A 26536-nucleotide genomic window follows, 5' to 3' on the forward strand; every position below is an offset into this window, starting at 1 on the left:
TTTCATGCTTAATCATAGCACAAAATGTGAAAAAATACATTTATTTTTATGTTCTACTTGTAACAAAGTTGGACGTCATTTAAACAGTCAGAAGTCAGTCAGTTTACTTTGTCCCATAGATATTGCACTGGTCTTTTTTTTTTTAATTTTTAAATAAAACTATAGCTCTAAAGGCCTTAGCAGAGCTTTAGCTTCCTGGTCTGTAGTGGGGATGTCAGATAGGTGTTGGAAGAAAGGTCGTCCATGGATGCATGTCCGGCTGCTCTCACCGAGCTGCTGATCCATCCGCAGAAGGGTTTCCTCCACATCTTCCCTGGATAATTTCGGAGGTAGCTGACGGGCAAGTCGCACTGCTTCACCCTGTGAGGCAAAAATCACAATTCAAATACTTAATAAAACAAACGCAGTGCCTTTCTTCATCTTTATTCACAGCATCTCTCACTTGTAGGTAGTTTGTGACTTTAAGTGGCCGGCACTCTTGCACGGTCCTGGCCTTCCTGTGGAGAACTGCAGTCAGGATCTCCCTGAGGTCCTCCACACCGAGGAAAGGCACGCAGTCTGCCATTGCTGTCACTTCCAGATGTCTCTCGGCTGTTGAGAGGCCTGGCCAAAACAAGCAGAAAACAAGGATTAATATACTCCAGACGCTACTACTATCTCCAGGAAAGAATAATAAATAAATATTGTGGTTTACGGCTGGACTGATGACCAAGTCAAACAAGCCAAGGGCCAAATGGAGTGTTAAATGACTAATAGAAGCCCCAGCAGACTGGAAGGAAGTTGTCTTGTAGGGTGGAAGAATGATAGCTTCTCATTTCATGAGGAAATACTGCAAATCATGCACAATTCATATTTCTGATACACGACTTTGGATGCAAAATGAACTCACAGAGGTAAAAAAAAAAAACCCCGGAGAAGTAGGGGCAGTTATATTTTTTAATATTTCTGTACTGGTTGTGTTGCCTGTGTAAGACTGCATAGACCAGTATGTTTGATAGTTAAAATCTACACTGTAGAAAAGTTTTAATGCAACACTTTTGATAGTATTAAAGATAAAGATCTAATACTTTTTATGCATTTAATAGATAAATTTGTCTCAAATTTTGGTCACAAATTTGTGACAAACTCCCCTCAAAACACCTGTGTATTAATGATGCTGTTTAATCAGCATCTTGATATGCCAGATCTGTTAGGCGGATGGATTATCTTGGAAAAATTTTTAACAGATCTGTGACCAAAATTTGAGAGAAATATATTTATCGAGTGCACAAAACAGTCTTTGATCTTTACCTTAAAACTGTAAAAAATGGGAGCAAAAGCAAAAGTTCTGCGTTTAAATTCTTGTTATGTATATGTAGAGACCAATAACTGACAGTAACAAACTTCCTTATTGCAATACAGCATATTTAACTCCATATAGACTTTTTTTTTTAATCTGCAGGATCACATAGTACATGTTTTTGAAAAATAAACACAATTTAACCCTTTGAAACCTAAGCAAATTGGTTTGCTTTCTTGAAAATCATGGGATAAGACAACTTAACAAGATATGGCACAAAAATTAGCAGGAAATTAGCAAAAAGTTACAAGGAAATTATCTTAAAATAGGCAAAAAATAAAGAAAGAAAGAACGAAAGAAAGAAAGGAAAAAAGAAATGACATTAAAAAAATGCTGAAAATTAAAAACAAAATAAAACAAAAAAAAACTAAGTTCTTGAAAATTGTGTGCCCATTGCTCACTGCATTTTCCCCCATGTTCCCAAAAGAAATCAAACCAACTTGCTCAGGTTTCACAGGGTTAAACAGCTTTTAAAAGGCGTCTGAACGCAGCACATGAAGAACTGATGGTGATCCACGTTTCAAAGGGTGAAACAATCCAAACAAAAGGATAAGATTCACAGCAAAGATTGTGCAACAAAACCATCTTATATATACCGCTACCTTCAGTCCCATGCACACCCACCGAGGCTGGCAGTGCCGAATGAAAATTCCTTGAATTTCTTAAAAGGGCAACCATTCTCATCACCTGCACACTGGGGTACAAAACCCACTGTGAGACCACTCTGTCAGGCAGAGAGCCAATGTCAACTGAGGTGAACCATTCCAGCAACCAAAACAACCAACACTCACAGGACACTGTATACCCCTCTGCAAGCCAACAGGGAAATAAAGTCACAATAATGATGGAGAAAGCCACGAAAAACAAGTTTAATTGGAGTTATTCTGTCTTATTTCCACCTTATATTTATAATTAACATTACCTTTACCTATGACCTAATTCATCAAAAAATATACATGATTAAACTACACTGATGCTTTATACTGGGTGGGTGTTAACAGCTACCAGATTAATAATAATAATACATTAGATTAGGTTACTGGGTAATATGACTCATTTTAAAACATCTGCTTATTTCAAAGACAACTTGTCTCACAACTTCACTCTTGTAAATGTGTGTGAATAAAGATGATGTAGTCAGTGTACACACTGTATGATAAAATTGTCATAAAATATCCTAGTTATTATTTCACCTGTCATAATCCATATAAAAGACAAAGCTTTTAATTATCAAGAAAAAACATACTAGGTTGTTTGGATTTACAGTATATGTCAGCTCTCACATACTACCCATTTTGCCTATTTTATCATTTATTGGTTGTCATGATGGACAGATTTGTTGAATAAATTGGAATATTGAGTCATATCCACAGCTAATCCGATAAACAGAAATAATTGCCTGTAATCGGGTTACTCGGGACTTTGACATTTCTAAGTTACTGGTGAACTGTGACATTAAATGAGGGCAAGTGGCTCCAACATTTGTTAAATAAAACTAGATGATCCATGAGACCTTTAAACAGCTACACTCAAAAAAAGAGAGGGGCTTGTAATCAGTTTCAGAGGAACATGATTGGCAAATTCATGTTCAACCATATTAGACCGCCTAATATGGTACAAACCTTTATTTACAATGTACCTGGAGTGAGATGGATTTTAAATCCATTAGCTACAAGCCTGGGGTCAGAGAAGAAGGCCCCTCCGTTCAGCTCAGGGCTTTGTTTCTCCATGTTGCACAAAGCTTCAGTATATTCAGCTCCCCCCAGACTTCTATAAAAGACAGACAAGGAGATGTTTAACATACATCAACAGTGTATTTTCAGACATTAGATGGGCTTTTATAGTAATGTAGAATTAGTATTTGTTTGTTTTAAAAATAGTTTCAAACGTTCATGTATGTATGTAAGGAAACTGGATGAGTGTGCTGTGAGGGTTGGAGTGAGTGATACGTTACCCATCTGTTAACTGTATAGGGTTCTGCAGTCTCACTGCTGGAACTATATTATTCTCTAGGAGTCTCTTAAACAGCAAGGCTTCCTCCACCCGAAATGGGTTTAACAACATGAGCCTCTGACCACATAAAATGACCCAGGCGCTCTGAGAGGCCAGCCGGTTTACAAGACGGAGGCCCCGTGGCACTGTGCTGCTGTGGGATGAAAGGCGCTGAAGCTGCAGCCGAAGGGCAGCTACGCTGCAGGGGAGGGGCTGCGAGGACTTCGGTGCAGGGCTCCTCGTCTTCTTCTGGGGCTGTGCGGAGAAGAGCTGGTCCAACAGCTGCTGGTTGGACAGTGGGGCCTTGCGCTTCTGGCCCTGTGCATAGCCCCTTAGGGTGTTGGTACTCGTCTCTCTGGGGCCTCCAGCAGAGGCCAACATGGTCCTTTGTTCGTGGTGTTCCAGGCTTTTTTTTGCCTTCTCCTCATACCTGCAGAGTTCAACCAAGTCTTTAAGAGCTTCAACATTAGCAGCACCCTCTTTTTTAACATCTATTCCAGGTAGGCATCCCAGCATGCACTGATAAGGAGATTTGTAAAATAACAAAAAAATGCTCAAGCACAGAGGTAAAACTAGGCTATATTAAAGGGGTATTCCACTGGTTTTAAACATGACGTTCAGCTTACTCATTATGATGAATGCTGCTCAATCTGCAAAAAACAGTTATAAAGTGTCTTCTGTGCCTCTGTCAGGAGCTCTCCGAGGTTTAAGAGAAAATCCTAATGATCTCATCTTGGTTATCTTTGATTGGGCTTCACAATTAACATTTTTAACAAGACTAAGTCAAAAATGTGTATATGATATCAATAGGCTAAACTGTAGCCAAACTGTTACAGGTGTAGTCACTGGTAGTGTCTATAATGTGCATTCCTCAATATTAAACGTTCATCTGCAATTTTCTGTATTAATAACAGTAATATTTGTTCTTAGGGTGTACAGAAATTGCACGACATTACATGGTTAAGATACGTTTGAACTTTTTTCTGCATGAATAATCCAAAGTGTTATTGTCCTAATATTGATAGCAGTATGGAAAATGCCTCTGACACAAGTCAACACACAGATACTGATAAACCTCAAAGAAGCCTACACAGAAAGTTGGGGGGTGCAACTGGCAACTGCTGTTTGAGAGCAGTGATGACAAAATGAATAATGGTAAAATGTGTAATGGAAGGCACAAGCAACAAGGCTGTCTAACAAGATAATAAAAGAAAGTTCTAAGTCATTCATTCTCTGTTTGTATTTGTTAATGTTTTACAAAGGGTTAAACCTGAGCCATGCCATACAATAATGATAATAATCACTTCACACACATACAGGGATATCAAGGTTTTTTTTTCTTTTTCTTTTGGTACCAATGCAATGGTACTGGATCGGTAACAGGATTGTGGTTTACATCTGATCATAGCTGCTTGGTTTTAGGGTTCCATCTCTGTTTTCTCAGCCTCCTTTTTTACTGTGCAGAAGGTAATATGGTAGTCACTGCCTGTTCAGAAACGCTCGCTATTACAGCTAAACACTTTCCTGAGATGTTTGTGTGGGTTCTCAGTCATCCAGGCGATGGTGATCCGAGGTTTCTTTTAAAGTGGCAACTGGACGTGATGAAGACGATTTGCCTCTTCTCCAAAAGGCTTCTTCAGTTCTTAAAGTTGATTGGCTGAGAGCTGGAGTATAAAGCCTAAGCTGACCACTAGTATGCTAGTGATCAAGGTGTCACATGAGAGTTGTCAGCTAGGAGTGTGGGGGCGTGATTGACGACACCCTAACAGTCTTGGTTGGGTTTTTAGGTCCTTGGTGTCACATGACACTCTCGGTCAACTTTTAAAACTGAAGAAGCCTTTAGGAGAAGAGGCGAAACGTCTTCAAGAAACTTCAACAAGTCCAGTTGCCAATTTAAAATAAACCTCGGACTTTACTGAAATGTTTTTTTGAAAACATTTTACATGAGAAATAGGCAGTGCAGCAACATTATACTGGAACTGGAATAACTATGTCCTGGTTAGATGGAGAGAAGTTTACCACAGTTCATTTACACAGACTAACCACACTGTTTCATACAAAGCTGGTTGAAAATCGGGAAAGTATTCCTTTAATTGTTGTATTACTCCTTTAATATCTTGGTCATGTTTGTTTCAACAGCACTTAAGGAACTACGGTTCAAACTGTATTAAAGACCTTCACACTAAGCTAATCCATTAAAAGTGTAGTTGAGGCAGCAGTAATATGTAACCTCGGCATTTAAGTCCACTAACATCTAAATGCCGTCATCCATAAATAAGTGACACACATATGGCAAATCTTGCTCTGTAAAGAACGTGCCTGTTGATAACTTACAACAATGTTTAATTTCTTTTGTATAACACACCTCAGCAAAACAGTTTGCCAACTCATGTTTCCATACATCTTCACATGTTAAGCATTAGGGCTGACACTTCAGCACCCCATTATTCAAAGAACCTGCTTCTTGAACTCGTGCTGATGTAATTCCTAGAAGTGGTGTGCCACTTAACAGTGGAGGTGAAAGAAGCCAAGTCCTTGCCACAACCTATTTCATGTTTGAGACAGCAGTGCGGCAAGGCGGGATTCTTAACAGATGTCTTTTTCCATACACTCTTCCATACCTTATATAAGGCCCCAACTACTGCTGATACACATTTTCCAACATTGCAATTACTTTAAATTGGTATGCAGTAATCTAACATAATTGGGTTGAAGCGCCTTCAGCGTGTTATTCCATGATGCTACTTGCTGAGTAGCTCAGTGGATGGAGATCAGTGGGCAGCACAGTTTGAACTTTGTTCTACTGACAGGTCTGTGCATCTGGACTGTTCTAGAAAGTGACAAGATTCACAATCGACTGAAATCAAGATTTGCCAGTGATCCGTGCCCTGTGCTGTGCTCTCTCACCTGCTAATAGCACTCTCAGTTACCAGGTTTTAGTCAGAGGCAAACGCACATCACGAGTCTGGAGACTGACTCACTATTCTACCAAAAATGCACACATTTCTGATCACCATGTTTTTCCTTTTTTGTTTGCTTTTCAAATATCCCTGTCTAACCTTCGTGAATGTAAATCCTTTGACTCTGAGGGAGCAAGGGTCAAACACAAACACTCATTACCTCCATCTGTTTTGTCCCAAATCTGTTCTTGCCTAGCCAACTATGTGTCACTCCTCAACCCACTTGTGAAGTAAGCGTAGGTGAGATTTTAACCCATTCAGAACCCAGTTATGTTCCAAACACACACAAAAATAATTGTAATTATGGATTTGCACTCAAAATGCTCTCATAAATTATTAGCAAAAAAGAAGTAAAAAGATTAGGATACTTAATGTGTTTTTTCTGTCCATTCCGATGGAAAAAAATCTCAACGCAGAAATCACCATATAGTAAAGATAATAATGGTCTTAACAGACTTCTTGTTCAATGAAAAATGTGAGATTATTTCTTTTTTTATAAATGGTTAACTCATATCAATGAATAAAGCGATGCATTAAAACACAGTGCATGTGTATTTTGTATTGTATTTATCATCACAAATTGAAATATCCTAAATTTCTTAAGTATTTTCAGAAACCATTATGTTGAAAACCCTCAAAGACTAATATTTTGTGAATATAATTAATAATATGCACTTTCATTTGATTATATCGTAAGAAAATTAAATCAGAACAGTATTTCCCTGTTTAAACACTATTTCCCTTTTTCATCTTCCAGTGATACTCAGATCTTTTTGTAAAAATCCTGAGAAATAGCTGTAAATAAAGTAATAATAATTTTTTTTGACATGCATATGTAATATAGCATCTTATGTTTACTTAAAACACAAATTATGTTCTTTATTTAGATAATTTAAAGACTGAAATGTGCCCTGTGCTTTCTGCTTTTTTCACGGTTGGCCATGCTTGTTAAAAAAGGGGACATGTCTCTACTGCAGTCCACTTTAGATGATGTGAAGACACTGATCATCCTAAAATCCTAGAAATGTCCTATAATCCGAGAAACGTCATAAAAACCTACAAACGTCCCACAATCCTAAGCAAAAATGGCCCCCAAGCAAAGCAAATTGAGCATCCCCGTCATAGACTGCATATAAGGGGAAGTATCACATCAGTCAACGCCTCTAAGAATAATTGTTAAAAGATTACTGCAGGTATGGGGAATAAAGATAATTTCACTTGTTTCAATGCTGAATAAATGATAAATAAAAATCTGCCGTGGAATCAATGTCATAATTTGGAAAAGAGAACAATTCACCTTTAGTGACACCTGCTGTAGTGCAGAAAATGTCATCTACCTCAGCCCCTATAAGACATAGCTGTCTGGAAATTAGAAACACAGCTCATATCAACAAATTTCCAGACGAGGCTTTACACATGCAGGCGACAGGTCAGACTTTCCCCCCTCTCTCTGCCTTGCAAATAACAAGAAATGGAAACAACTGCTTGGAAAGGTGAAGGTCTGGAAAACTCACTTCTTACGGTCTTCCTCCCTCAGATTTTTCCACCTGTCGTGGACGGTGACGCTGATATCCTGCAGGCTGGCTGTAGGTTTCTCCCTGAGGACCTCTGCTCTGGCCTCCTTCTCGAACAGGGCGGCGGGAGACAGCGGTGCCCTCATGGCGCGGTTGCTGATCAGGTCGTAGGCCGTCAGAGTGGCCCGCTTCTCTGTTATGGCGTTGAGCACTTTTTTGTTTGAATTGCTCTGGGACTTGATCTCATCTGAGTTGGAATGATTGCTCTTTGAGGGTTCGTGGATTTTGACAGGCTGCAGGGGTTCTCGTGATACTGGGTCAATCAAAGCCGTCCCCCGGCTCCAGGCTTCACCCGATATCTGGTTTTTGCTTGTGTCTGCGCCTGACACAGCATTGTCCTCAAGTCTCTCAGGGGACTTCTCTGCTGAAGCTGTTTCTGCTGTCTGAGTGACGCTCTGAGCTGCTTCGTCTTCGCAGAGAGAAAAGTTCGACTCAAGCTCAGCTGGGATCTGGTTGATGATCCAGTCCTCTGCGATAGAGGATGAAGAGCTGCAGTTTGAGGTCTGGCGATCCAGTGAAGCATCAGTGCTTATTGCTGCTGACAGAGCTGTGTCACTGTGTTTAGGTGCATCTCTGACGAGGTTAATGTGGCGGTTGGTGAGACTGTCATCCATGTCTACACTTTGTTTATTTTCTGTTTGTGAAGCATCAGTCCGCAAAGGACTCGATGGTGAGGGGGGTGTCTCCAGGCGGCGCTGCTCCTCAGTCGGGGGGTCGCCATCTGGCCGATAGCCATAGAGAGAAACCAGTAATGCCTCTACAGCCGTCAGCACAGCCTCCTAAATATCAGACAAATCAAAGACAGTGAAAAAGAAAAATGACAATGGACGCACCGATTTATTGGTCAGACATCGCTATCGGCAGATATTCGCCTTGTTGACTGCCATCAGCCTGTCAGGAAATAACATGACATTCACCAATAGCAGTAAGGATGGGGATCGTCAATTTTATTAATATTGATACCCTAATGATCCGAGTCTGTATTGTTACCGTTATCGATACTTTTCTATTATTTGCTGGAAAGACGAGGCAACATTTTTTACAATTTTTGCTTTAAATATTTACTGTGAAAAACCTGTGGCATCAGTAGTTTAAGATGAATACAGCTCATGATAGGACGTTTTATATTGTTTGGAAAACAAATTCCTCACCCCAACAACTGTATTACTCAAGTTTCTTGCCAAAAACAAAATTTTCTTTTTCTCGATGTTACATTTGAAGACCTCCTTATGACGTTTTATTTACCTTTATTTACCTTAGTCATTTCACTGAGCCGACCTTGAACACATGACAATAAAAACTTCTGGGACCTCTTTTGTTTAGCTAACTAGCTCTTAATCTGCAAATTTTAACTTGCATTTCATTACTGGATTACTATTTTTCACTGACGGGGCTTGCTACAAAGTTTGGGTGTGTTCCCACTGCGGCTGTGAGAGAATGATGATGAAGACTGTGCCGGCTGTGCCACAGCAGCAGCTGACCCAGGTGAAGAATTTTTTTCAACCCGAGGACAGTTGAAGGTACTGCATTAAGCTTTAATCTGATGCAGTGTTGATGTGCTATGAAGGTTGTGTGTGTGTTCCCCCCTTGACCACCAGATTTCTTCTTCGCTTAGTTTAATACCTGTTGACTGGCAATTCAATTGTATCAAAATCTTTATTGGACAATCGATGTATGCAGACCAGTGATTGGATTTAAATGGCATGACTCGACTCAGGATGTATTGTTACGTTATAGGATCCACGGGACTCGACAGCAGTATCGATAAGCTCATACGGTATCGATTTTCAGTTTTTGAAAAAAGTGGAACTAGGTCCTCAATAAAAACGTGTTTCAATCTCCATCCCAAATGGCAGTGACCACAGTTTTTCTGCTGTCACATCAATTTTGCACAGGCCGCAGAATTAATTGCAAAAACTTTGTCAAAAAACAAAGAAAAAAAAAACTATAAAAAATGTCCAGAAAACTATATTTATAACTATACATTTAAAAGTATGTTTCAGAAAATATGGCTATTGCTTTTTTATATACATTTTTAACACTTGGGGGGTTAATTTTTTGTTTCTTATTGTTCTTTTCTTTCCCTTTTTTGCGCTTATTTTCAGGTATTTTCCTGTTACTTTTCACTAATTTCTTGCTTAATTTCGCATCATGTCTTAAGTTGCTCACTGCTTTATGTACATGTTTTTTTGAAAGAAATCAAATCAGCTTGCTCAGGTTTCAGAGGCTTAATGTCCAATCACATCAGGCAGGCTAGGGTTTTAGCTTGTTCCTTAAAGGGCTGGATCACAGCTAAAATAACATCTCATCAAAGTCTGTCCTAATATACTGATTATCATTTTTACCTTGTTCTGAAGAAGAATGTGGGTCTTGTCCGGTGTCAGATTGACATCGACTGCTGATGGTGGAACCGTAATCCTCATCATGAGGGTGGGGTAGCGGTTTCGGGCTGAGTCATCCGGATACTGAGCAGTGTAGTGCTGACGCAACAACTGATGATTGATCACAGGTTTTCAGGTCAACACAAAATTTAAAAATAATATTACATGCAAAAAGTATTCATTGTATGAACTGTGTTGTGTTGAGTACTTCAGAATGACTCTACCTTCATTATATCTTTGTGGTGGACTGGCCGGTTGTTGACAAATAGAAATGTTTTTTCAGGGTTAGATGAGCTTGTAGAAAAATAATCCGCTCCCGGCTTTGGAAAGAAGCCATCTAAAAGAATCTGGATTAAAAAAAGAAAATAATGATAATATTAATGATCCAACAGATAAGTGCTAAGTAGGAGTGATAACATCAACATGCCAGAAAAAATACAGTAGGGAAAATATCACACTACATAACAAATAACAGTGTAACTGTATGTTCTGAAAAAACTGGAAATTACATGAACTTTATCATCATTACATCTTCAATTAGGACGGCACAGTTGATCCATTCTGCTGACAGCACAGCTGCACAGCTGGGAATGAAGCCATTAATTCTGGTTGCGCGCAAGCAAACAGGCACTCAGCGCCCGTCACAGCATACCGTGCACATGCTGTCCTGGCATAATGAGGACGAGTAGTAAAGCTATACTCCCTGAGAGGCTCACTCCACTCATCTCATCAACTCCTTTACATTTTTGATGTCTAAATATCAAACTCATTTTTATAGTAAATTTGGAACGATGGGAAGAGACAGGCAGTGAGACGCCTGAGTTTGTTTTCTCAACATGCACACTCCGCTGTGAACGTTGCATGTTTGCATGATCACCTTTCACCTAGAATCCCGCCAGAGGCAGCTCTCATGAGCTAAAAATTATGACTTGACATAAAACTGAACAATTGCACATTTCCATTATGAATGTAAGCTAGTAAGAAATTATGGAAAGCTATTAATGTGCTACAGATTGCAAGCGTAACTATGCTTTTTTTTCCACATGGCCTCGGGCTCATTATTAGCAGCAACGCACGCCAATGAAGTTAATAAATGAACTGCTGTTTCAGGTCGGGGCACATATGCTTCTCTCTATTTCTCCTCATTAGGGTCACTTTATGAGAGCACGAATGGCACCTCTGGCCCCAAAGGGCCGCGGCTATGTGTAGTCATGCTGCCAAAAACGAGTGTCACATTTTGTTCTGCAGAGGAACAGCTCTTACAACTCTCCTGGAGCGAGGCCCCGGTGAAATTGTCAACCTGGTTCCCTTGATCACTGAGCTTTGGTGTCGGGGACAAAGAGGAGAAAAGTTCTCTTTCATTGCTACAGGGAGTAAGAGGAAAAGGTCAAAGGTCGTTCTCATAACTGGGCACCAAAGTGCAGCAGCAAAATAACAACAACAAAGAGGAAAAATGAGAGAGAAACAGGGTGAAAAGGGCTGCTCCATATCTGTCAGACTGGATTAGTCGGGAGGCTGGCAGCAGGTACGAGCCACATGACACCTACCGTGACCAAGCAGAAAGTCAGCGCTCGACAATAATTCAATTACGATCAGCGCAGCAAAGCTTAGCTAACAAAAATCACTCGCTCTTCATCAGGAAAGAGCTCAAGAGAAAAGGGCAAGGGAATAATAGTTGGCCAGCCACCAGCTGACCACATTTGCTGGCTTCAGCCCAGCTGTTCAGGATGAGGTGATTAGCTCACGGTCAAGTATAACGTGCTCGCTCTCATTTGTTCTGCAAAAAGTATCCATCTCAAGCAGCCATTAGAGCAATTAGACCATTCTAAAGTTAACAAGACGCTGAATCATCATCATTTATTCCCAATGCAAATCAGCTCCTTTCATACTTGTTTCTAGGGGTCGGCTGATGTTGGTTTTTCAGGGCCGATACTGATTAATGTGAGACCGATAATTAATATTTGGAACCAATATGCATTTACAAAAAAAATTGAAAATCTTTTTGTCAATATTTAGAAACTGAAATATAAACTCTAACACAAAACTTTATTTAAATGCCTTTAGCAAATGTTTAATCAAAACTGAAACTTTCAACATCATACACAGCAAGTTCCCAGCTGCTTTTTTTTTGGAAGCCAAGTAAAAGTTTAAATAAAAATTATTAAATAAAATTAGCTTCCTGAGGTTTTACAAAGTAAAAGTTCCTCCATGGTTGACTCTTTCTTTGCATGTTTTAAGTTATGTTATTGGTGATCAAAAAAATAGAATAAAAAACCCCTGCAGATTTAGATAATGGGCGAAATGCCAAATATCGGCCCCAATAATTAATCAGGCTGATAATCTGTCGACACCTACTTGTGTCCGAGATCTGTTCTTATCAAGTTTATCACTATTAGTCTCACAAAATGTCCAAGACTTCAGGAACATTCCTGAAACACATATAATGACATTATTGCAGCCACATGTCACCATATTTTTAGATTTAGGTTTATTTCTTTATTTTGAACATGCCACATAAAATGGGGGAATAAAAGTAAAATACAAGACAGAAAACAACACCAGAATGCCCATCGGACAAATTCAGTAAAAAACATAGGTATTTAATATCCAAAAAGGAGGGACTGAATACTTATTAAATGCTATCCCCTTTTTCATTTAAAAAAAATTTTTTTAAGCATAAAGATTCCCCATTTCTGCCCCGATAATCACCGTACACACCTCGATCAAATCAAACAATAAGAAGAAGAAAAACACGCCAGGTCAATCTAATGCATCAATAGAGAAATCAGTCACACTATCAAAAGCTACCTACCTATCTCATACCCTGTCTTACTGTGCCTGTTCCCCTCTCTGCTCTACCATCTCGTACCCCTTCAGTATGTTTTTTAAAAATGTGTTTAAATTCGTTAAATGTTCTTCAAGTTTTCAATTCCACACTACAGCGCTTCCATAAATTAACACTTTTGACTGTAATATAATGATATTTAGCGTTAGTCCTTACCAACTACGCCTTGAACATACAAATTCTTCTCAAATCATGTCAACTTTCTTCCATTTGAAACAACTTCTGGATACTATTAATTGATTTTTAACTCTGTACATGATTTGACCTGTTTTGAGATCAACCTGATCTTTGAATTTGAGTGCTTTTTTATTTGTGAAGAGTGGGTTTGTTTGTCTCTGTAAGTGGTTTTGTTTATAACTCTTGTATAACTCTCTAATGTTGATTAAAACTAAATGACACGCCATTTTACTTGTTGACAATCAGCTTTTTTTTTAAGTGTGTGTCTTCTGAAGATGAACTGCCATAACGTCTCCACAATGAAGGGCAAAGGGGCATGGGAGTCACAGTATGAGAGCAAAGAGTGCAAGTTGTGTATGCAAGGTGGGAGGGGCAGCTCGCGGCTCTGTGCCAGCTCAGCCGTGCTATGTGCCCGTGACGCTCATCTATCAGAGCAATGCACTCAGTGTCGTCTCTTTACATTCACGGCATCCTTTGTTACAATGTTTAAAGGTGACCAGCTGAGCAGCGCTCCATGTGACCATCAGACAGGGAAAACTTTATCAAACTCACTCATCGGAACTGTGCTGTTGTTTTTTTGTTACTGTTTGTTTTTAATGCTCACAAACAACAGAAATGTTGTAAAAACTAAAAGAAAACCCTCTCATGTCTGCATATTTCCCCTTAACTGACCTCTGGTTGCTCTTGGTGATGGTGGCAAGGGAGCAGGTTGGCAACGGCGCCGGCCCCCAGAGTAGCAAGGAGGGCACCTCTGTGATCGGCCACCTTGGCCTTCTGCCAAACCACCACCTGCAACAATATGACACCGGTCAACTTCCATGAGTCCACATCAGGCAAATCACACTGCATAAACACCTGTCAAGATAGTAACTGGGCCACGACGTGGCCGGCATATCTGGAGTTCATACATTTTGTTTCTGTCAAGAGATTCAGGGAGACATGGACAAAACCCTGCATGTTCACATCAGTCTGTGTCAAAGCGTAAGCCAGGGAACATGAAAGATTGAACGAGTTGTTGTTGCCAAAGTAAAAATTAATGAGTTTCTGAATCAGCAGTCAAACATAAAACATTTCAAATAAACAGAAAGTGATGGTATTATTTCAAACCAAAAACACCACATGCCAGAAATACTTTTAGATTAGGAATGCATGATATTTTATTTTTTTTGCAGATATTTGATATGCCAATATATGACATCATTTGCTCAGTAACCGACTTCTATATATCCACTTTCTTTCCCCCACCTAATTTTAGTGATCATCAAGTCTCTTCTGTAGTGAAATTAACATCATAATATGCATACTCTTATTGTGACGGCCCACTGGCTAATGGAGACATGAAATATTTATTTAATATTTTTCAGTGTATGTAATATTAATATTCAATCTACGTTACGTACATCACATTATATTTATTTTAAATGACATTTTCTTTTCAGCAAAATGTGTAAGATTCTTCCTAATTAAACAGGCTTGTGTGATGCTCTGACTGAATATACCTCTGTATGTGTATGGCTCTATGTTTTCCGGTTATATGTGTGTACATACGAACTGCCCATTCTCATCAACGCAATATCTGAATTTCTTCAAATTTAGCACAAATGTTCACTTGAACTCAAGGATAAGCAGATTAAAACTTGGTGTTTATAGGTCAAGGTCGCAGTGACCTTACATCCGTCTCTTTTTTTTCCGTGAATGCAATAACTGAAGATGGCCTTGAAGGAGTTTCCTCAAATTTGGCAGAAACATCCACTTGGACTCAAGAATGAATGAATACAAATCGGATGTTCAAAGGTCAAAGGTCAAGGTCACGGCAACCTCATTAAAAACATTAAAACATGGCGGTCACTCAAGAATCCATGTGCTCATATTTCATAAAAATGCCTCCTGAGATATAATGATGAAATTCTGACACTTTATATCCAAGAGGTTAAAGGTCAAATGTGACATCACAATTTTCTGAAAAAAAAAAAAAAAACCCAACTTTTTTGGGCATTATTCAGCGTCATGAGTCAGAAACATTAGAGTAGATATTTGGTCAGATACTGAATTGATGATAATAATCTTGGGTGTCCAACTGGAAACTGTGCTGATTGTAGAGATCTTCAGTGTGTGATGCATCCATGTTTTCACAGACATGGACATAAACTTTAAATGCAACTTGACTTGTGTGCCCAGTCACCGGGCAGTCTTTCTAGTTATATGTATTTTTATGTATTTATTTATTTATTTCATTGTCTGCTTATCTGTCTGTTTCAGATATGTTGTTCTGCTACCTGTGCTGTATCATTTACCTGATGTTTTGTACATGTGTACTCTGTCATTAAAATAAAAATAAAAAATATTGAAAATTAGTTTATCATATCTGTAGAAATCAGGATGCTGGCTTATTTTAAAGCCAATAATAGCTGATACTTATGACGTGCCAATATTATCATGTATCCCTGGATATATTGCTGTGAACAGTTGAGTTGACATGCAATATTAAATCTTAGGGACTCTGTTATTACATCAGTGATTCAAAAAAAAAATATTCAGGAGACACAAAAAGTTAACAAATGATGATAGATTTAAACATCATAACTTCACCTGATTACTTTGGAATTATCTGAGATCAGAAAATATTTCAGCTACAAAATATGTTGACACCCAGAAGTGTGCTTGTAGTTTGTGTCCACCGGTGAATATATATCTCCAGGGTGTTGATTTCTAAAAGCACGCGCTCTGTTGCAGGGGGCATGTCTCGGCTATTAAATACGCAATTTGGCACATGTAAACGGATCACTCCTGTAAACAGTTCTTGAAGAAGCTGTGAAACACGACACAGGCCGAATAGCAGAGTTGGAGATAAAGGATAGGGGCAACTGAGTGCTGATTGTACAAAATGGGTTCACTACCTTCCTCTGACCACCTCGAAACTGATTTCTATGAAAGTTATATGGTAGTCATGTGGCCCCTCTGTGACCTGCACCACCTATACACTTCTGTGTACAAACTGGCTGCAGCCTGAAACACAATCTGAGGTTAAGTCCATAGCTGAGTTAAGCAACTTACTCAGGCGTCATAATCAGCCAAATCAGAGGTCACAGTCAGCCATATTTGTGTTTGAAGCACCTGACAGTGACACTTAGCTGTGGTGGTAAAGGTTATAAGGGACGGAAATGTCTAATTGCTAAATAATTCCACTGCTGATTAATCTAATGGAATGGAATGGAATAACCCAAAATAATTGAATTTTTGTTTTGTTTTGTTATGCACGCCAAAAGTCTGCAACTCCAGTGTGCAATTCATGGGACAACAGAACCACAACCGGGGTTCCCGTAGATCCTTAAGGACTCTTAGGAGGCACTGAATCTATTCCTCTAAAAATAAAGCATTAAAGCCTTAAAAATGCAAAGAAGTCAGGAGAAAGATGTTATGATTTAAATGTTCTGATATTACATTGAGAAATCTCAAAATAAATGGTAATATCTATTCTTTTAATAATTTGCCAACTTGCAGATGAGGTAAGAGACATTCAAATACATTTTCCACAACCAATCAAATAACAAATGAACAAGCTTTTTTCAAACCAAACCAAATGGATGCTTTAATAATATATGGCCATTGTTTTACATGTGTTTGACTATAGAAAGTTTCCAGCATGTTAAGCAGATAATCTAACTTTTTAACTTGACACAAAAATGTTATATGTTGAAGTAAGTATTTCAACGCTAAGTAACTGAGTCATGTTTTTCTGTTTATTTGGTTGGTTCCTGTATTTAAATTAAATTTGACTTCAAGTGGCATTAAAAGAGTCGTAAAAAGTCTTAAATCGTATTTGCCATAAGCTGTAGGAACCCTGAACCAAACACAATTGGTATGGAAACCAAAATTATTGAAATTATTTTGTTATTCATACCAAAAGCATGTAACCTAATATAACTGATGATTATCAATGACTGATGTTTGAGCCAATTTTTACAATTATGTAAATAAAATTGAACATTCTGGAATATGATGTATTGCTTTGGTTTGTGTGTTGGTTATACTCGGTTTAAGAAGTATTTCACTGCTGGAAAGATGGTCGTTTCAAAAAATGGGCTGTTTATGCAGTAGAAAGATGCAAATACTTTTGCTACATGAGCAGAAAAAAAAACACAGAAAAATGACTGTGGCATTTGTTTTTGCTCAAGATGTAGAAAACCTACAACTACCAGAATGCCCTGCACCACACTGGACCAATAAACACTCCAGCTGGTGAGTCACGTAATTCCAAGTCATCCATTTGACAGAGAAAGCAATATGACAGCTGGTTGGACAGAAACAATCTTAGTTATACAGTACACTAAAATATGATTCTGATGTTTGAGCGATGGCCAATGAGGCAGCAACAATTTGAGCTGAGAGATGAGCAGGAAGATCTGCCGGCTAGTTAGACAGAGGGAAGTTTACCACAGATTACTTACACATATTACCCATATTGTTATTGATATAAAGCTGTCTGAAAATTGGCAAAATATCCTTTTAAGCTTTTATTGTTTCTAACCTTACCCTCCCCTAACAAGTGAGTAGTTATTTGACTGTTTCCGTTTGCTAATGAGCATAACAAACACTCTACAAGAGCAACACTTTTTCTTTTTTAGCAATTTACACAATGCTTTACAGACACAAGTACATTTTTTTACATGGAAGGAAAAATCATGATTAAAATTACTTTATTGAATTATTTCTATATCTATCTATTCATTCATTTCTATATACTGTATATCTGTCTCTCTCTGTCCATATATACTATATATTCGTCTGTATCTACCTATATATACTGTATATCTATCTATCTCTATCTATATGTACTGTATATTAATCTATATATCAATCTATATATACTGTATATGTATCTATCTCTATCTATATATATACTGTATATTAATCTATATCTATCTATACTGTATATCCATCTCTCTCTATCTACATATACTGTATATCTATTTATCTCTATCTATATATACACTGTCTATCTATCTATCTTTATCTATATATAGTGTATATTCATCTATATTGATCCATATATACTGTATATCTATCTATCTTTATCTATATATAGTGTATATTCATCTATATAATCTATATATACTGTATATCTATCTCTAGCTATATATGAACTCCTCCCCTCAGGAAAACAACACACAGTCACTTTAATCACCACCAGCCGATAAGCTAACTTCTTTCTTTCTAATTGCACTACCATATACATTTGCACAACTATAACTATTTTTAATGTGTCATTGTTTGTATTGTACAGTTTTTTATTTATCTCTTTTTAATATATATATATTTATGTCTACTCTCTGTCACAGAGAGTTGAGAGTAATGCAATTTCAATCCTCTGTTTGTCTTGTACATACTGTAGAATTGACAATAAAGCTGACTTTGACTTGACTTTGACTTGATATACTGTATATCTATCTATCTATACTATACTATACTATACTATACTATATGGGGCCATCATTATCTAGTGTTCAGAGCAAATACTGTTTATTTCTAACTTTCTCGAATAGAATTTGGAATTGATTGTTCAATATTTTACTTATTGTGGTTCAGTGTCTTGGCTACTTGCTTCCAGTTAAGCATTATCTGACAGGTCGTTAATCACTAGTCCTTATAGAGGGTTTATGGCTCTCTCTCCTTTTATATTTTTACTGAACCATTACATATTAGTATTTATTGTTAAAAACATTTCTGATGACTGCAAATTTTGACTTAGGCAAATCTCAACCAAACCTTTCAGAAGAACAGTGTATATTGGTCAAGGTCCCTTTCATGTATGTTATTATCCAAGGGGAAGTACACATAGTTTAACCCTATGTGTCATTAATAAATATGAGCGAAGAAATGACAACTTGATCCAATTTGATAATAAATTAAATCATTTATCAAGTAAAAATGCCTTCTCCAAAATGAGGGTTTGCACTTTCATGACTTTTTATAGGACTGTTATGTGAATATGTTTGAGTTTTGGAATATGGTTTAAATAAAGACATCAGGTTGAGCTCTGGGACAGATTGAATTAATCAATAATGAAAATAAGTGCTGGTTTGAGCAATAATAAATCTATGTAGTGAGAGTCCTCTGACTGTTCCTTTATAACTGCAGGTGCATTCTAAAAAATGCACCCGAGGAATTGCATGATGACATCAGCAGCAACATGCCCAGGCGATCAGATGGAATTTTCATAGTAGCTGTTGATTTTAATCAACTCATCCTTCAACTCAAAAGATGTAGCAGGATCAAGGACAAATCGTAATTTCATTTTTAAACTTTTTTTAAAAAGAAAGACTAATAAATCTAACTTCTACCTTCTATTCTGTTGTTTGCATGTAATTTAAATGTTCTTTTTTAATGATATGAACTCTTATCGAACCAGCACAGGCTCCCTAACCTGCACAGAGGCCTCTCTCTATCAGGTTAGTCTATGTGTACTCGCTTGGTTAAATAAAAGGTCTAGTCCGTGTGTTTCTTAAGTGCTTCTACATCCAAAATAAATATTTTCCATCATACGTAACAATTTTGCAGCTCACTGACTCGCATTAGTGCTGACAACATAACAACAGGGGGCTGGAGACAATTACTGTCATCAAGGTGTTTGATTCAGAAGTTAAGCGACAAGCTCCTGAATATGTTTTCGTAACTCTGTTTAAGGGCTTTTAAATGTTTAATAAAAAATCTTTAGAGAGGCACAAACATCAAGCTCTACTCTGGAAGGAAGCTGTGACATCTTACAGCTGTAGGAAAAGAAGACATCTAACACTTTTTGTATTTCTTCCATTCTCCCATTGGTCTTGTTGTTATTAGTTTGTATGTCTTTATCTATTTATTCATTTAGTGTCAATGGATACAAACTATCCCTTGGTTCAATATAATTGTCCTGTTATCTGTTAACCCTTTGGAATCAGAGCAATGGTTTAATTTATTCCGGAAAGGGAGAAAAGACGGTGAGCAACTCAGCAAGAAGTGTCCGATAACTTGCAAGAAATAAGTGAAAGGTTGACAAGAAAAATACCTATTTTGTTTTTATTTCATTTGGGAAATTAAAAAATAGTAAAAATAGAAAAAAAAATCATAATCATTATAATTATTTATTTGAAATTATGCTAAGTAACTTTTCTTTTTCTCTCCTCAATTTTCAACACTTTTTGGGAGATAATTTCTTGATTGTTTTATACCTTTCTTTTTGTTGCTTATTTTCAGGTAATTTCCTTGTAAAACCTTTCACTAATTTCTAACTAATTCTTGGGCCATATCTTGTTAAACTGCTCATTGTCTGCTCCCAAGGCTTTTGCAAGGAATCAAACCAGTTTACTCTGGTTGAAAAATGTTAAATAAGCTGATCATTTCAAATATATTATATTCTGATCGAGTAAACGGCACTACATCTCAATATTCCTCTGCATCACTAGCCACTGTGCAGACCACTTTTATTTTTTGAAGAGTTAATAGTTACTTGTGGAAATCTTTTTTATTTCAATTTATTTTTCTGCTGGAATCATTTTTTTTTAAAGTGCTTCATAAATAAATTGTCTTATTATTAGTAGCAGTATTCTGGATGTTGTACTAGTAAGAGTAATAGCTGTGGCATCAAAATGTTGGGGACCAATGAACTTCATTCACTTCAGTGGTTTTGCCCTGTAAGATCTGACTGACGCCTCAATGTGTACACACAAATCTCACATCATATGTTATCTTCCATGGGCTCTCGGTGCATTTAAGCATTGTCATCATCAATTCAGTTTGCCACAAATATAACACTACACTGTAAACACATTTCATGTTAACAAACACTGGGGACAGTGCTGGGACAGTCATTTGAAGACTACTGATGACACCTAGTGGCTGCTGCATGTGGAGAACCACACACTTTATGAGCGGGGTCACTTTTCAGGACCAACTTCAATCCCATGTGAACCTCAAAGTGTTCTTTTTCCCCACTGGATCAGTATCATACACTTCACTGCAAACTTGAAAGGTGACTTTTAAACATTTGAAATTGAAAATAATTTCATCCTGCATACAGAACAGCAAACTGACTTTAATCATAGTGCTGGTAAGTATGACCAAAAAAAGTTTTTATATGCTTTTTTGTTGTTTCTTAAAGCATTTTGACGGTGTCATGGTATATCAAGGTGTCTCCAACAGCCATGGTGTCTGGAAGAGTAGTCACTTGCTAACGTTACTGGTAAGCTGCGCTGTATTCTTTGAAGTGTTAACTGGCCAGTGATAACTGGCTAGCTAGCGAGCTGTAGATAGCATGTCATTCAGCAGAGTCATTTTGTAAATGTACAATCATGAATGTTACAGATTGTTTATGTATCACACATGTTTTTGTGCCTGGATATTTTGCCCTGCTGGACAATTATTGTGGGAGGTTAATTGTTATTATATAAAGTTAACCCTTAGGAAGAAGAAAAAGGGAGGAGGAGCTACTGACCTTATTGTGAAGGAGCGTGAGCCTCAAGTCAGGTTTTATAATGGCGTAGGCCATCAGCAGGTCCTGCACTTTCTTCAGTTCCTCCTTGCACTTCTTGGTAGAGGAATAGTACTGCCGTCTCACTGGAAGATTCTTAAAAAGCTTCAGTGCACTCACTGTTGTACCTGTAAAACACAAAGAGAGAAGCGTGAGACATCTTCCGACATTAAATGTACTTTTGCTGCAACAAGGCTTAAGGACTGAGGTAAACTAGATCTAACTGGATACTGGGCACAATGTGTGTTGTTCTGAGACTTTTCACAATAAGCACCAATATTCATCAAGGTTTTGATGATGGAGGTAACTTGTACATCAGAGAATGAATTGTCTGTTTGAGCCCAGTGACTAATTGTCGTTCTGACTTGTCTCCTGTAGAAAAAAAAGGGTAAACATGCTATCAGATAGTTTATATTGTCTCTATCTGCGACTACAACTTAAAAGTATAACTATCTCATTGTAATTACATTAAGCAGTCCTTCATTTTGTTGCTCACTACAAGACTAAATCAATGACGGTGCCTTACCTTGACCTAAGTGAGATGGCTTCTGAGAAACAATCCCTCCTGTGAAATTAAGCGTGTACTGGGTGCTGATGTCATCCTCCTCTGTTTTTGTGATGATAGTCACCTAAAAGAAAAGACAATAAAACACCAGGTTGCCAACTATATAAATCAAAGAGTCATGCTATCTGAAAAATATTATACCATTACACGTGAGCGAGAATTTTTTCTTCCCATTAGCCCTCTTGTCTTGCTTCTCACCTCAGCCACGGCGCAGATGGAGCCAAGCGCCTCTCCTCTGAAGCCGTATGTCTCCAGCTGCTCCAGGTCCTCGTGGCTGCAGATCTTTGAAGTGAAATGCCGCAGGGCCATCACAGGGGTATCTGCAGCTTTGATTCCTTGCCCGTTATCACGCACTTCCACCCGATCCAAACCATAGTTCTCCTGCAACGTGAAATTCAATGATACTGTAGACTGCCGGTGCAAATGGAGAGGAAATAAAAAAAACACTATGAGTTGTGACGATTTAAAAGCACACTATTACCGAAAAAAATCAAAGATCACAATAATTTTAACCAAATACCTCAATATCTATTTTGCATCAATGTTGTAGGACTGTCAACTGGAGCTTCCACAAAATATTAACACAATAAGTTTTTTTTTGATAAATAATCATCATTAATGTGTATATGATGACTGCGTGGGTAAAGGTAAATAATAGGACAGCTAAAATAGTCTGGTAAGTTCAGAAAATGACATCACTTAACACTAATTATATTACAATATCCAAAATCAATACATCAATACAAGACAATATCTAGTCTAAAATCCCAATGTTAATACATTATCGATATATTGCTCAGCCCTACTTTCACCTGAATGGAAATAGAGCTATTATCCATTAATATCTTTATAGAAATGTGTTGTGTCACACCGTGCTTTATTTAGATATTTTACTAACTGTATTATCCATTACAACAACAATCTTGATGCCTAACAGGTGAGGAAACACAAATTGAAAAGGGCGGTTAAACTTTCCAAAAAGCAAATCTGATTGGATAAGAGGTCGTCTACTGCAGTATCAAAGAAACACAGATTTCAGATGCCATGTGATCTGACTGCAAAAGGACAGCGCTGTATACAAGTGTAAATACCACCGAGACCCACTGTGATCTGTTCAATCAAACCACTTGTTGAGGTGGTCTAGGGTGCAATTCTTCCTAATATCTTTCATTGCGCAAACGCTGAGACGTCCTGATGCGTCCCAGACGAGGACTACATCATCAGTGCAGGACGTGGTGGATGTTTTGGTGACAGTGCGCTAATGTTCTCTGAGTTACTCAATTTACATCAAGTCGGACAAAGTGTTGCATGCCAATCCATCATTTTGCACTTGATGTTAAATTCTGTTGACAGCGATATCTCCAGCTGTACTGACTCAACAACTAACATGGGTAGCAAGCATGCTACAGAACAATTTTAACTAGCCCCAGTTTGATCTGGTTTTATTAAGTGGATCTATTGTTTCTATTACTTTCATTATTTATTGAATTATTGAATTCACTGCACTCACTGAGACTGAGTGCTGAATCCTCAGAGAGGCTTACTGGATACATCACCTTGACACCCTCTTGTATTAATATATTTTCTATTCATCCAGTATAATTTGTTGTTGTTTGTCTATGTTGCATAACAGAGCAACTTTAAGTCCAATAAAAAAGTGTGGATGTAGTAACTGTCTGCGGGGCAGTAACGAACTCTCAACACAAGTTGTCAGCTGAGGACACATGACAGGCACATGAGTGAACGTGTCTCAGCTGTCCACTTGTATTCGGATCACCAAAACGCATGCTAAAACAGGCCTAAACAGGCTGATAGTCGTAGGGTTAACTTATTACATTGAGATCAGATTCAAGAAATACCTTTATATAGTTATAGAGATGCAAAAAATAAACTTACTCATGCATATAGTAAGCACTCCCACCTTTATGACCAAAGCTTGCTATTGCCATTTATGTTGTTTTTAGCTCTATTGTGACAGATCAGCCTATTGATGATTCCACTTATAATTCAGAATTTACTTATCAGTTATTTTGTTCAAAAACAGTTCTCTTTGTTCCAAAGTGTGTCATTTAGACAGTGTACCAGTTTGATGTCAATGCTCGAAGCACCAGCATCCAGGGAATTTTCCATCAATTCTTTCACAACGTTCACCACGGAGGTGATGACCTGGGAGCTGGACAGCAGCCGGACAGTATCTGGAGGCAGCTGCTTCATGATTTTAGGTGCCTGTAGAAGAAAAGTCTGGTTTAAATTTGGTAATTCTCTGTGTAGTTAAGTCACAACAATAGCATGGGATAGCGTTGAAGCCAACCTTGAAAAAATGTTCAAGATATTGGTGAGATCTGTTGCTTCACAGAATTTCAATGTAGGAGTGATACCATAAAATGGAAGGAAAATACACTCTAAACACATTAATTTAGCGCTACACACATAGACTGATAAGAAAATGCAATTTAACACTGCACATGGTTGATAGTGTTGATGTTTTCAGATAGACCTAAAATTATATTTGAGCCCAGCATCCAGCTGGTCTTAACCAAACACTACAGAAATGCTGAACCAGTTTCACTCATTACTATTTAAATTTCCAGGCATGGGCATGAATGCAAGCCTGTGATGTCAACAACAACAACAACACAGTACAGTAAGAAGGTGAATTTTTAGGTTTTGAGGTACAATTGTAACTAAAAATTGACAATGCAAGAAGCATAGCCTAAAAACATTATGTGTGGCAAACAAATGTGTCTCATTGTCCATTTGTATAAATGATCAAGATTGATCTTGATTTAAACAGAGATTCAAGTCTTGATTTCTGGTTTTACGAGACTTCTTTATGGCAAAATACTGATTTGCTGCTGTTGAACACAGAAATTATATTTCAATTTTACAAATAAGAGCTTCCGGTGTTGTATCGAAGTGTGTTCCCCTGTGGAATAGTGTTTCCTGCAGTTAACACACAGCTCCGCCCTCAGTGGTTAGGTTTGGTAGGGGCACAGGTGCATAAGGATTAGTTGAGCAACGAAAATAATTCACGTTTTCCTTATAAAAAAAAAAGATGGTTATTCATTAATACATTAAAATAAAAATGGTTTGGTGCACATGCTCAGGAGGGGCAGAGGAAGAAACAGTTATGTTCCTCCTAGGGTTTACCATTGTGTGCACTGATCAAAGTTGTAGTGTTAAAATGATTGTCTAAATAATATAAAATATAGCATATGTTAGAGAATGTTCAAAATAATTATTTCATAAAAAGAGGGGGAGTGGGTAAAACAGAAGAGGGAATAACAAAAATATAAGTAAACATATCCAGTATCCAAACATAAATACAAGATAAATAAAACATATAAATTAAATATATAGATGATTTTAAATAGAATTATGTCAGTATTAGTAAAAAATAAGTAAAAAGTTCATTTAAAGAAACTGAAACACACTTAGGTTCGTAATAAAACAATATAGCGATAAGTGCTACAAGTGTAAAACCACAACCAAAAAAAAGGCACTAAGTGTCTGGTCGGGCTTAGATAGGAGTACACACAGCACCGGCTACCCATGACCAATGATCAATGCCAGGCCACTGACACGTGAAAAACCCGCGTGAAATGTATTCTAATACAGATACTGATTACACGTTCAAATATTACAATGAGTACTAGTAGCCTAATAAAGGACACTCAAGTTATCTTCTTTTAGTCAGCACACAATTAAGTAACAATTAAATGTGACAGAGAAACGTCTTATCACGCTGCACATCTTAATCCAACATTTAAAATGGGTTTACTGGGGTAACGTTAGAGTATCTTTACTATGGTTAGCTAAGGTAACGTTAACTGCTCTGTGGGTTGCTTACTCGTTAGCTTACACTTAAACACCTTATTTCGCTTAAACTTACTTCGCAACATTAGAAACTCATATTTAGGTTAATAATAACGACACTAAATAGCTTAAAAGATGGTCAAATACTGACTTAAGACGACTCTTCGAGGCTTCAGCTCCGCTTAAATCTTTCATAAACAACATGCACGAGCCGCACGGCGGAAGTGACCTGTTCCCGCCCCCTTCATCACACGTTGATTGGTTCGGAGTGACACGAGGGCGGGTTTATTTTTAGCTCTGAAATTTTACCCTGAGCGAATCCTAACAGGTGCAAATTTTTGTAAGGCCACTTCATAACCTTGCTCTACGTTGGATAGCCAT

The 26536-nt window shown here is 37.7% G+C and overlaps 1 protein-coding gene across 2 annotated transcripts; it reads right to left on the minus strand.

Annotated features, from left to right (window-relative positions):
• pms1 (PMS1 homolog 1, mismatch repair system component) lies at positions 1-26414 on the minus strand. 2 transcript variants are annotated; one of them, XM_042494422.2, is made up of 13 exons: positions 26307-26414; positions 24422-24565; positions 22538-22720; positions 22301-22403; positions 21739-21902; positions 13941-14057; positions 10471-10593; positions 10211-10357; positions 7806-8644; positions 3294-3761; positions 2979-3109; positions 443-603; positions 1-360 (listed from the first exon to the last, which is right to left on the minus strand). In XM_042494422.2, the coding sequence occupies exons 2-13, from the start codon at positions 24551-24553 to the stop codon at positions 160-162; spliced, it is 2769 nt and encodes a 922-aa protein (XP_042350356.2). In that variant the 5' UTR covers positions 24554-24565; positions 26307-26414; the 3' UTR covers positions 1-159. The 2 variants fall into 2 exon arrangements, with proteins under 2 accessions (XP_042350356.2, XP_042350357.2); XM_042494423.2 differs by having other exon boundaries at positions 26232-26369.
• Between the last annotated feature and the right edge of the window lie 122 nt (positions 26415-26536).

Source organism: Plectropomus leopardus, chromosome 10, assembly GCF_026936395.1.
Source record: "Plectropomus leopardus strain MGB_pleo_1.0 chromosome 10, ASM2693639v1, whole genome shotgun sequence".
Classification (NCBI taxonomy): domain Eukaryota; kingdom Metazoa; phylum Chordata; class Actinopteri; order Perciformes; family Serranidae; genus Plectropomus; species Plectropomus leopardus.

Bases quoted from the DNA above. Each gene is read 5' to 3' on its own strand.
- pms1 (XM_042494422.2), bottom strand. From the start codon at position 24,553: ATGAAGCAGCTGCCTCCAGATACTGTCCGGCTGCTGTCCAGCTCCCAG. The intron at 14,058-21,738 runs GTCAGTAGCTCC...ATATTGTTGCAG, and splicing joins TCACGCTCCTTCACAATAAG to GTGGTGGTTTGGCAGAAGGC. The intron at 361-442 runs GTGAGAGATGCT...TTTGCCTCACAG, and splicing joins AAGTCACAAACTACCTACAA to GGTGAAGCAGTGCGACTTGC.